This window comes from Elephantulus edwardii, unplaced genomic scaffold (assembly GCF_000299155.1).
Source record: "Elephantulus edwardii isolate Elephantulus edwardi_28Jun2011 unplaced genomic scaffold, EleEdw1.0 scaffold00424, whole genome shotgun sequence".
NCBI lineage: Eukaryota > Metazoa > Chordata > Mammalia > Macroscelidea > Macroscelididae > Elephantulus > Elephantulus edwardii.
Genome location: NW_006400174.1, coordinates 1,096,318 through 1,109,079, shown reverse-complemented (window position 1 = coordinate 1,109,079; position 12,762 = coordinate 1,096,318). Strand labels below are relative to the sequence as shown.

Below are 12,762 nucleotides of genomic sequence, written 5' to 3'. Positions count from 1 at the left end.
TCTGTTACTGCTAGAACCCTAATGAGTAGTCAAACACCCTCCAAGTAGCTGTCCTGGCTGTAGGGCAGGAACGAGAACAGCAGACAGGACTGACAGCCAAGGGCAAAGAGACACAGAGTGCTGCGTCTCGTTTAAACTCACACATGCACGTGGACTTCACCCCTAGGCTTCCTCTCCTCTCCCTCCCCTCCAGAACTAGCACACAAACAGCCCTGGAGACAGGAGGAATCGGGCAGCAGCAGAGGCAGTGACTGCTGGCTGGCAGCTCCCATGCTCTGTCCTATGTGGCTTTTAACTTGTGGCAGCAGCTCTTCTCAAGACCCAAGATGAGGGCCTTGCTACAAAGTCCAAGGCAGGGAAGGGGAGGCCGAGGGCTTCACTCCAGAGTGCACAGCTGGTGCCAAAAGATGGACTCCAAGCCCTGCAAACAGGGAACGGCCTGCCAAAGCTACAAGCACAGTCTGACGCAGGTCATGGGGGGCAATAGCTGAGCTGTAGAACATGGGGCTCCTGGGCTAACTCTGCCCAGTGATGAGGGAGGCTGCGTAGTAGGCTCGGTGCCACACTAATACTCCTGATGTCCCCAGCTGCCACTTTTTTGCCCAGAAACTTGGATAGCAGGGCTGGGACTGGACGTCTGACACAAACATGAGTTATATGACACTGCAGGGGACACAGAGTGAATGAGCAGGGGTCAGGGACATCACTGATGTGTGGATCAGAGGGGCTCAGGGACCACCTCATGGCAGCAAACACAACCTCACTCCCAAAACCAACTTCCTCCTTCTACTTCAGGCCTACTGGGGGGACCATTAAGATTGGCTCCAACCTGGAAGATTTTCTCACACCAGCTGTGGGGACATTCCAAGTTACATGACACTGCTCTCCAACCTCTAGACAAGAATGAGAACGTGGCCTCCTCACAGAAGTCCCTATTCTGCCCCCTCTATGCCTGATATGACCTAGTGGAGCCAGGGAAGAGACGCCATCAGCCCACCAGGAGCACGTCTACCATGGGACAGCCAATGAGCTGAGCAGAAAGGACGAAGGCAGATGGCCTGCTGCTCCTACCGCTCTGTTCAGAGTGGGCAAAGGAGTGTGCCCACCACATGGCATCTCCAGGGGATGCCTAGTCTACAGAAGCTGCTGTTCTTCTCAGACCCTCCCAGGCATCCAGTTAGCCTTGACTTTGCCCACAGCCTGCAATTCAGACAGTTGGCTAAAAGCAGGGGTTGGGGTGATTTCAAATCCATGTGCTGTCGCTAAGCATGGGAGACAAAGGAAAATGAAAGGTGAAACCAGGACAGGAGCGAACAAAGGCCAGCTCCCCAGGTGCTCCCTCACCTGGCAAAGCAGAAGAAGGTGTTAGGAACTGAGCTGCATCCCCAAACATGTGGCAACTTGGGCAGGCCACAATACTCAGCATAACATAGAGATCCTGTGTGTGGTGAATTCTAACTGCTAGAACATTAATGAGGTGGATAGACAGTTCTGTGATGATAGGGATAGTGCCCTTGGTGTGATCAGACTGTTGTTGTGTACCACTGAGTTGGTGTTGACCCATGGCTGACCCTCTGGTGGGTTTTCCGAGGCAATCAACTGTAAGGGAGAACAGTGTCCATTATTCTCTTGAGGAGTAGTTGGTGCATTTATACTGTGTCTTTGGGATTGCAGTGTAGCTTCCTACCCCTAGGCCCAGCAGAGCTCCCTTGTAAGATTAGGGTGGGCATTTCCCTGGGGCTCCGTCTGTTATTGCCTCTCTCTTACAAGAATGAAAGGAGAGAAGCGAGCAGAGCCAGCTGTATCACCAAAAAGGAAAGCCAGGGAGCTCCTTGTGCACAGGGGAAAGCCGGACACATGAATATCGCCAAACAATGCCAGGCCTGCTGAGGCGAAAGGAAACAGTACCTCTTGTAGGGCCAAGAGAGAGTGTCCACTAAATAAAAACGGCACCCTAAATCTGGACATCTAGCTACCTAAACAGCAAGAGCACAGACTTGTACTTGGTAAAGATACCCTTTTGTGGCATTTCTGTGATAGCAGCGCAGGAGAATGAAGGGAAGGGAGAGGCGTTTGAAAGGCCACTAGATTCCTGAACTATGTGCCTATGGCAATCCCACTCCACGCGTGTGTGGACATGCACCTACCTGCTTGGGAGCCAGGCCACCTCAGGGCTTCAGGATCCTTACCTGGACTCCAGAGGCGACCATCTGAGTGGCCTGCGGTGTCTGCACGGCTGTCTGCGGCTGCACTTGTTGCTGTGGCTGCTGCACCACCATTGGTGCACGGACCTTGGGTTGGAAGAGTACTCACTGAGGAAGTGCCCCAGTAGGGAGTGTAGCACCCACAATTTCCATGGTAGCTCTCAACTTCCAAGGCTTTCTTGAGATAGGGCACAGCATTTTTCCAGATGTGGTGCCACTAGCTAGCTACAGCCTTGCATCCTGACCAACCTGTGCACCATAAGATCATAGCAATGTCCCATCCTGGTGGGTATGCTGTTCTGAGGAGAAGCAGCTCTGCTCTTGCTGAGGCAGCACTATATAGCCCGTGCACAGCCTGGATTAAGCACCGATGCCCACGAGAGCCTGTGCCAAGAGCCCTGAACTTGAGGGAAGCATGGCTAGAAAAGTGAACCCAGGCCACTGAGTCTCACGGGTAAGCAGGACACCATGGACTCAGTGGACAGTGAAGCCCCAAAGGATCCTTCTTTCCTTGGACATTTCCATCCAGTGGGTCCAATTCCAGCAAGAAAGGTCTAGAAGTCCCAGCAGCTGACAGGAGTCAGCTTCCATTGACAGATCTCTGCTCGATAAACCCTCTCTAGCTTCCTGGTATGAGACCTCCCTCCACTCACTACCTTTGTGGCATCATCCACCACACCCTGGTCAATGAACGGCAGATGGGAAAGAGGACAAAAACAAATGAGGGAAAGGAAAAATGAGATCAAGGTGACCCTTCTGCTAGGCTAACCCACCCTGTTGGCTCGTCTGTCTCTTGAAGTGTTGACATTTGGGATTCATATTGTATGGAAATGCAAAGTAAGAAAGAAGACAGTATTTTCTCTAATAAAAACAACAAAAACTCCCCGTTGCTGCTGAGTCTACAGAGACTCAGTGGTCCCATGTGTGCTGGAGTAGGACTATGCTCTATGGGGCTTCCAATGGCTGACTTTCAGGATCTCACCAGGCCCTTCTCCCACGGTGCCACTGAGCAGACGCAAACCTGCAACCTCTTAGGGAGGAGCTGAGTGATCATTCATTATTTTCATAACCCAGGATGTCATTTTATAGAGTACTTCCTACAGGGCTGACAGATAGATCGGATGGAGTTGTGTAGTGAGCAAACCCCATGGACAGAGAAGACACATCTTTCCCCTGAAAACACATGTGGTACCCTGTAATCTAACCCCCCAGGGTCTTCAGAGGCCCTGGACACCACTTAGGTGATCTATGCTGATTGCAACACAAGCTTCCCAGGTTAGAAAAGGGGGGGTGGCACCAGTGTCAGCCAAAAAGCCAGCCTCAGAGTCCAGCACTCTCTGGTGACACAGCAAAGACCTGTCTGCATCTTAGTACTTGAAAGAAAAACATATGCTAGTTATAGTCACAAAGGGCTGCACTAGCCTACTCTGAGTACTCACAAGTTTAAGCTGCTGCTGGGCATATAGCATCTGTCCAGTCAGGGCTGGTGCCTGGGATGCCAGAGATTGAGTTTGGGCTTGTGGTGGCAGCTGCAGGGGTTGGTTCTGGGCAACCGGTGGCTGCTGGGGTGGTGGCGGTGGTTGGTGGTGCTGTGGGTGATGTAGCTGCTGCAGCTGCTGTGGCAGGGCCTGGGCAGGCGGAGGCTGAGGCTGCGACATTGGTGACTGCTGCATGGGCGGCTGTGCCTGTAGTGCCTGCTGCTGCTGTTGCTGCTGCTGCTGCTGAAGCTGTAGCTGTGCCATCCGCTGCAGCTGCTGCTGCTGCTGCTGGATCTAAGGACAGAACCGGGACCATTCATTCAGCCCCCTGGGATGCAAGCGGCCTTGCACCTGCTATGCTCTCTGGAAGCCCAGGCAGGCACTGGCAAAATGTGCAACGAAGCCTTCCTGGGCTGATCACTCAAGTGGGCAAGGACCTCACAGAGGGGCTACGGCTGATACAGAGAACACACAACATGCTTCTGAGCTTTGCCAGAAGGTCCTTCCAACTCTAGGAGGGCATGAAAGACAGGTATGAGGAAGCGTCTGAAGGGTTAAATACAGAGTACAAAAGAACAAGTGTAGCCTGGAAGCAAGGCCAAGAACCTGGGTCACTGCAGATTTCTTTACTTTTTCTGGCATTCTAACCGGTCAGTAATTCAAGCCTCTTGAAGACAGCCAAGGTTTGCTGTGGGAAGTGAAAGGAAGATGGGGGCTAATGGTCCACTGTCATACCTAAAGGGGCGATACTACAAGATCTAGGAGGGGGTGCCTAGCTAGCCAAGGCTAGCAGTGACCAGGGGGTAGAGCCACTCCATGACCTCATAAAAGGTATGGAAAGTGTTCTAGACTGGGGCTGCAAACATGAGAAAGAAAAACGGCTCACTGAGCAGCTACGAAGACATCCCTGTAAATCACCAGCTAGGAGGTCATTATAATGTGCACACGGAAGGAGATGGGGGGGAGGCATGAGAACCCTTTAAAGGAATGTGCTACCCAGGAAGGGCACAAATGTTCCACATCTCAAAGTTATGCTCACATCTTGCTCTGACTAAACTCTTCTATAAGCCACTTCTACTTTTCAGCACTAGTGGTTCACACTGCTGCCCTATGCCTGCACAAAGCCTGCTGGGTTTTCTCCTTGTCTCCAGACCTTGTGGAGTCAAGGGAGGAGGGATGGTACCAGATGGGCCTGGACTCAGCCTGTGGCTAGAGCTCACGGATACCAGAGTGGGAAAATGAAGCCAGGTACCTGCTGCTGGCTCTGATGATGCAATTTAATGAGGTGCTGCTGCTGCTGCTGTTGCTGCTGGAGCTGCTGCTGCTGCTGCTGCACCACCGCCTGGAACTGTTGCTGCATGGCATTCTGCTGGGCCTGGAACTGCTGCTGCTGCTGCAGTGCCACCTGCTGCTGCTGGAACTGCTGCTGCTGCTGCTGCTGTTGCTGCTGCAGCGCCGCCTGCTGGAGATGGAGCTGAGCTGGAAATGGAGACAAGGAGTTGGGGAAATGCAGGGAACCATGAACCCTGGATCAGAGGCTGCATGGATGCAACACTCACAAAGGTCCACTTGGCCCCACTACTCTGTGCAGGCAGGAAAGCCACTGAGACAGAGACCATCACCTGGACAAAGGTGGGACTCTGCCTACAATTCTGAGTATGTCATTAACTATTATGAAGAGCTGTAGAAGCTCCATTTGTCTGGTTATGCTCTCTAATAACCAGAAGGAAAAAAGGTCAATTATCTATTTTGGAGAGACATGAGGTGTTTCCCTGTTGCAGACATTTCATACAAAGGAATCATTTGTGATGGGGCTCCCCTGTGCATGGCTTCTTTGACTTTGGGGTTCTCTCAAGTTGCAGCAGATCTCGTATTGTGTTCCCTTTTACTGGTGATGAATTTCTATTATAGGGATATACTACAGTCTGCTGGAGCTTTCAGTTGGTTCCGTTTTTTGGCAATTAGGAATAACATCAAGCACAAGATTTTGTGCAGCACGATTTCTTTGTGAGGTGATGAAACCTTCCAAAACGAACAGTGGCAATGACTGGACCACATGTGGACATACTAAAATGCAGCACCTTAGATGAGCAGATTTTAGGGCATGTAATCCCAATTTTAGCTTCGTGAACAACAACACTGAAAATAACACTGCCCAAACAACACTGAGGTAGAAGGACAAATTAGGAGGACTCACACTTTCTAACATCAAAATATACTACGGACAGCATCTCTCCTTGCTGTCTACCTCCAGTGGGTTCCTGAGGCTGGGAGAAGATTGTCTGTCTCTCCCCCTTAGAGCTGTGGGTAGATTCAAACCACCAGCCATGGCTTCTGGGTTAGCAATGCAACTCCCTATGGATTATGCTACCACCTGGCACAAACCAGACACAGAGATCAATATAATAAAGAATTCTGAACACTATACACCCCGATTAAAACAAGCTTGGAAGCAGGAGTGGCATCCACTTCTGAAATAGCTTGCCTCTGGAAACCCTACGAACCTGGAGAAAGGACTAAAGTTATACAAGTATCCAGGTCTTTTGTTCATAGGGTCACTATGAGACGCCTACAACTCGACGGCACTTAACAACGACATACACCAAGGTTCTCCGATTTTCCACAAGACTATCAAGTCCATTTAAGAAAGAATAATTTCTTCAGCTAGTGGTTTTAGGACAACTAGATTTCCAAATTCTAAAGAATGAAGTTGAGGCTCTACTTCATTGTTAGATATGATACTAAGAAAATGAGCAAAGGCAAAAACAGACCTCATAAAAATTAATAAACTTTGTGCATCATATCACACTATTAACAAATGAGAATAATAAACAATTAATAAATGGGAGAGTATTTAGCAATAGCAATCTGATAACGGTATACTATCTTAACAGATAAAAGAATATAAAAGGGATATATAAGGGCTCTTACAATTCAACAAAAAAGATGACAAAATACAATTAAAAACAGGCAAAAGTCTTGAATAGGATTTAATATGACAAATGGGACAATAATAAAATGAAAGTATGTTCAATGTCATAGGAAAACACACATCAATTCATAAGATATTATTTCATATTCACTAAAATTCTCTAAAGGCATTGCCAAAAAATAAAGCCCCCAAATTGATGTAACACCAACTGACATTAGTTCAACAAACAGATAATAGATGCTGCCTTGGATGTGTTCACCAGGTTGTGCCAAGAAATCTGGAGGACAATTAACTGGCCAGCTGACTGGAAGAGATCCATATTTATTCCCATTCCTAAAAAAGGTGACCCAACAGAGTGTGGAAATTATTATTCAATATCACTCATATGACACTCAAGCAAAGTCCTGCTGAAGATTATACAAAATTGACTGAAAGAGTACACTGACAGAGAACTACCAGAAATACAAACTGGTTTTAGAAGAGGCTGTGGAACTAGAGACATTATTGCCAATGTCAGATGGATCCTGGCAGAAAGCAAAGATTACCAGAGGTATATCTATCTGTGTTTCACTGACTAAGCAAAGGCATTTGTGTGGATCACAACAAATCGTGGTTAACTTTGAGGAAAATGGGAATCTCAAAACACTTGATTGTGCTTGTATAAAACCTATACTTGGACCAGGAAACAGTCCTCAGAACAGAAGCAGGGAAACACTGCATGGTTCAAAATCAGGAAGGAAGTGCATCAGGGATGCATCCTGTCTGGATACCTTTTCAATCTATATGCAGAACAGATAATTTCTGGGAGGCTGAGCTTTATGAGGAGGAATGTGGCATCAGGATTGGAGGAAGACTCATCAACAGTCTACGTTATGCAGATGATAGAACCTTGCTTGCTAAAACTGAGGAGGACCTGATGCTCTTGCTACAGAAGGTCAAGGATTGTAGTCTTCAATATGGATTGAAGTTAAACATTAAGAAAACAAAGATTTTTCACCACTGGGCCAACTGGTAGCACAATAGATGGAGAAGAGATTGAGGTTGTTAACAGTTACAGCTTGCTTGGCTCCACAATCTATACTCTTGGCACCAGCAGTCAGGAAATCAAAGGATGAACTGCATTAAGTAAATCTGCTGTCAGGGACCTCTCCAGAGTACTGAGAATCAATGGTGTTAGTTTAGAGAATGGATAATGGTGAAGGAAGACAGAAGCACTGATGCCTTTGAGTTGTGGTGCTGGAGAAGTCTTGAACTCACCATGGACCACCAAGAAAACAAGTAAGTCTGTTTTGGAGAGGGTGAAAACAAGTTTCTCCTTGGAGGATAGGAATTTGAAGCTCTGTACCACATACTTTGGGCATGTGGCCAAACACAAACACATATACACACCTCTCCCCCCTGATCCTTAAAGAAGGATATCATACTCAGAAGGGTGGAGGGACAGCGCAGGAGGAAAAAACCCCAGATGCGACAGATTGATACAGTAACAAGGGCAATATGGGTTGGTGTGCTATAGTCAGTGAGATTGGCTCAGGACAAGGCAGGCTTCAGAGCTGCTGTACATAGTCACTAGGAGTTGTAGGTGACTTGATGGCACATAACAATAAATGAGTATTACCAGAAAAGCAAAAAGTAACTGTTAATATGGGATGAAGGGAAATGGGAACTGTCATCTACTTTTGATGGAATCTATAACCATTGTCGAAGAGTTTGGTGAAGAATAAACAACATATGACCAAGAAATTTAACTTCCAATTCCAATTAAATTTAAGGATTATATAATTGCATTCTTTAATTTTCACTCAATCTCACATTTGTTGTCTGTTAGCAAGAAAGAATTCTCCATTTACAACTATTTGATTATTAACATCTTCACCTGTTTTTACTTGTCTTCCTCTAAGCTTCTCCCTTCTCTGAATTTTTATTGACTGGGTCAACTGTAGTTTGGATAGTGTCTGATATCTGCTGTTTTTTGTTTTAACAATTACTTTTTCATCTTTGTCATGAATATTTAATGTAAGAAAGCTTAAAGTTTATCTTAATTTTAACTTCTTTCAGAAGGACCTTAGAAACTATTTTTAAATTTAAATTTGCTAACTAGTAGTGAGCTCTGGTTGCCTAGTTGCAAAAAGCTGTGCTGCAGTCCCAAAGGCATACAGTTCAAGGCCACCAGCTGCTCTGAGGGAGAAGGATGGGCAATCTCCTATCATGTAATTAACTGCTTCTGAAAACCCGCCAGAGGGTCAGCTATGGGTTGGTTCTGACTCTATGGTACATAACAACTGTTGTTGTTGTTATGTGCCGTCGAGTAGTTTGCGACTCATAGCAACCCTATGGTACAACAGCCCTAAACCCTGTCTTAAAAAAAAAAAAATAATAATTTGTGGGGCAGGCCACCTGGGACATGAAGGTGAGGGCTGGGTTTCTCCAGCCTCCTTCGCTCGGGCAATGGTCACAGCGTGGCATCCCTGCTCAGTGGGTGAGGAGGCCCAGGGCTGCCTGCACAGGCACTGCAACATGAGGGGGTGGGGCCGCCTGCCAGAAGGCCCTGGTGGCACTGGCACCTTGGCTGTGGTGACGGGCAGTCCGCCACATGACTTAATCACAATTAGCTTCTTCCCAGGCTAGCTGCACTCACCCTTTTTCCAGGCTAGGTGACCCCTGAGATCTCTTTTATGGTAGCTTTCTTGAAATGCCCTAGGCACCTGATTATTCAGAACTGAGTGACTCTAACACTTGCCGTGGAACAGGAAGATTTTCAGGGCCACTGCAGAGAGCATGGAGAACGATGAACTTGTCAGAGGATGGGATGGATTACAGTGGGACTGTATCTGTTAGCAAGTGCCGCAGTATTCTACTATGTTTTTGAAATCAATGAGACTTATAATAGGCTGGCCTTGGAACACACTGAGCAGCTCCCCGAGGAGCTGTGGGAAGGAACCATGTGGACACATTCCTTCAAAGTTCCGTTACTCTCCTTGCCTTTTTGGTTGTGGACGATTATTTTCTGATACCTTACCTACAGATGTTTTTGTTTCTTTATTCTTGTACAAGAGCTGACCCCAAAACCATGGGCTACTTACTGTATCATCCCAATATGTCTGGCTGTTATTTGCAATCGCCACCAGACAGTTATCAAAGCTTCTAATCAGATCAGCTGACTACAGCTGATTGTCACATAGAATCAGTCACCTTTTTTCCTTACTGATTACAAAACTGCCAGAAACATCTGGAGTCTGATCACAAGACAGCAATTCCTTTCCAGTCCTCAGGAAGACGTGGTGGGGCCGAGACTTCTAAAAGATTATTAGGTGGAGGGTTTCTTTATAGAATGGCAACTGAATTTCTGGGTAAAGCCTGAGATGCTCCAAATCATGTTGATAATGTCAGATTTTGCAAGTAATATCATGTCTTTTATTTGCATTCTGTGGAAACTTGAATATGTACTTGAACTCTCGTTTTTATTCTACTGTGCAACATAGCAGTGATTTACTATTTTTTCCTTTGGTGGGGGGGGAAGGTTTAAAAATGTAAAAAGGGGCGAGCTCTGGTGGCCTAGTGGCAGGAAACTGCATTACAATCCCAGAGGTGCGTGGTTCAAATCCCCCAGATGCTCTGCTGAAGAAGGAGGAACAATCGCCTCCTGTACCAGTCAGATCCAATTTGACAGTACACACATAAAAAGAATAAATAAATTAAAAAAAAATGTAAAAAGGTCCAAACATGGTCATAAAATTTAAATTTTATACAATTACTTGGCTTGCTTTAAAATTCTTCAAACTAAATCACTAGTTCATACTGTTGTAATTGAGCCATTATTTATGCTAGCTTTCTATCAGCTTATGAAGATTTTGTAAAAGATTACTTAAGTGATGGCTATCTTGATAAAGAGAATTTACTTCTTGAAAAAAAAAGTTTTTGTACACTCATGTTTATTGCCATGTTGTTCACAACAGCAAAGAGTTGGAAAAAGCCCAAGTGTCCATCAACAAACAGAGAAGCTGTGGTATATTAACACACTGGAATACTATGCAGCACTGAAAAAAACCCATGAAATATTACAAAATATACAAAATGGGTGACCATGAAGGACATTATGCTGAGTGAAATATCTCAGCCACAAAAAGACAAATACTGTATAATGCCACTGTTACAGAACAGGATTGGCATGGGGGTTGGGGGAAAACAGGGATAAATAATCTACACGGCACTGAAACAGATGAGAGAACTGTATAAAAGGAACATATGATTAAGTATTACTGGCATGATAAGAGTCCAGAATAGTAAAGCGGACTTGGGGGTGGGGGAGAGAACTCTATAACAATGAATGAATGGAAATTTAAAAAAAAAAAAAAAGAATGTGTTCAAACCTGTTAATATCAAATAAAGTATGTATTATCTCAAAAAAATTTTTTTGTATTGTGTTTTCAATATAGGAAGTGTCTATAATAATTCAGGTTCCCATTCAATCACTTCTATACAAATTGTAGAACATTATACCGGTTATATTCTTTATAGTATGTGAACATTCTCATTATTCCCTTTTTAGATATACCATTCCCACTCATTAATTTCCTTGCCTCCTATTCATATCTTTAGTATTATTTATTATTACTATTTTGTGTGTGTACCGTCAAATCAGATCTAACTGGTACAGGAGGAGATTGCCCCTCCTTCAGCAGACCATCTAGTGGATTTGAACCGTGCACCTCTGGGATTGCAGTGCAGCTTCTTGCCACTAGGCCACCAGAACTCACCCTTATAAATTAACTGCTGACCATTTGGTCTTGCAGTGATTTTTTTTTTTTAAAAAAAGAACCTGAGTACTCACAGGTTACATTCATTATTTTATGAGCCAATCTGGTAGGTTACAGTATCCCGGGTTAGTTTTGGGTCTAGGTTTGAAGAACATCTCTGCTCAACAGTGCTGAGGAGTCCTCCAGTCTTAATATGTTCAGTTTCTGTTACAACTCATAACAACCCTATGAACAACAGACTCGACCCCTGTTCTATCCTATGCCGTCCTCACAATCTCTGACATACTAGACTTCATTGCTGCAGTGATTGTGTCAATCCATCTGGTTGAAGTTCTTCCTCTCTTTTGCTGACCCACCACCTTTTCAAGCATGATGTCCTCCCCTAGCAACATGTCCAAAGCATGTTTAAGCAGGTCTGTTTTCTTTTTAGGAATCTTAGGTGCTAGGTCACCTTTTCCTCTCATAATATCAAAGTCCACCTATTGTCGCTTGATTAAAGTGGCTGGTAATGGCAGCCTGGTTCCATCTAGTTTGGCTCTCAGCAGACTTTATGTAGACAATTTATCCTATGGATTACTTTCTTCTTTGAACCTTTGACATCCTTTTTTCTATTTCTGCTTTGAGTACAAATAAGTTTTCATTTATTTGATTTTTATTTATATTTTAACTTAAGTTTACATTGGATTTTCATTATTCATTGTTGTTCATTTTCCTCCCTAAGCCCCCAGTTTGCTTTTATCTTCAAAAAAATTTGTTCACTATAGTAGTTTCCTCCCTCCCTCCCTCTGCTCCTTAGTCCACTTTGCTAAGCACTTGTTATAGACTGTTGTCATGTACATTATACCTAATGTATTCCTTTTAAACAGTTCTTTCCCCTCATCTGTTTCAATGCAGTGTTCATTATTTATTCCTTTTTTTCTTTGTTTTCCCTCAAACCGCACCTCAGTCCTGTTTTATAACAGCAGCACTATGTGGTATTTGGCCTTTCGTGAATGAGATATTTCACTCAGCATAATAATGTCCTCCAGGGTCACCCATTTTGTAGAATATTTTTAGTTTCTTGTTTTTCTGTGCTGCATAGTATTCCATTGTGTGAATATACCACAGCTTCTCTATCCATTCATTTGTTGATGGGCACCTGGGTTGCTTTTACATCTTTGCTATTGTTAACAACGCAGCAATAAACACAGGTGTGCATACATCTCTTGGAGTGGTAGTTCTGGTTTCTTTAGGGTATACACATACATGGTATATATATAGTGATGGAATTGCTGGGTCAAATGTTATTTCTATTTCTACTTGAGCACCACAACAAGATAAAGGTAAATAATCCAATAGAAAAATGGGCACAGGATATGAACAGGCACTTCACCGAAGACGACATTCAGATG

General features: G+C 44.9%; 1 protein-coding gene across 2 annotated transcripts in view; it reads right to left on the bottom strand.

Annotated features, from left to right (window-relative positions):
* The window catches only part of MED15 (mediator complex subunit 15), a 77,681-nt gene that overhangs the window by 9,730 nt on the left and 55,189 nt on the right, over nt 1-12,762 (bottom strand). For both annotated transcript variants that reach the window (XM_006902525.1, XM_006902524.1), the window contains exons 6-8: nt 4,935-5,161; nt 3,644-3,976; nt 2,190-2,291 (exon numbers count right to left, since the gene is read on the bottom strand). In XM_006902525.1, the coding sequence (XP_006902587.1) occupies nt 2,190-2,291; nt 3,644-3,976; nt 4,935-5,161 (662 nt within the window). The remainder of the gene's footprint in view (nt 1-2,189; nt 2,292-3,643; nt 3,977-4,934; nt 5,162-12,762) is intronic.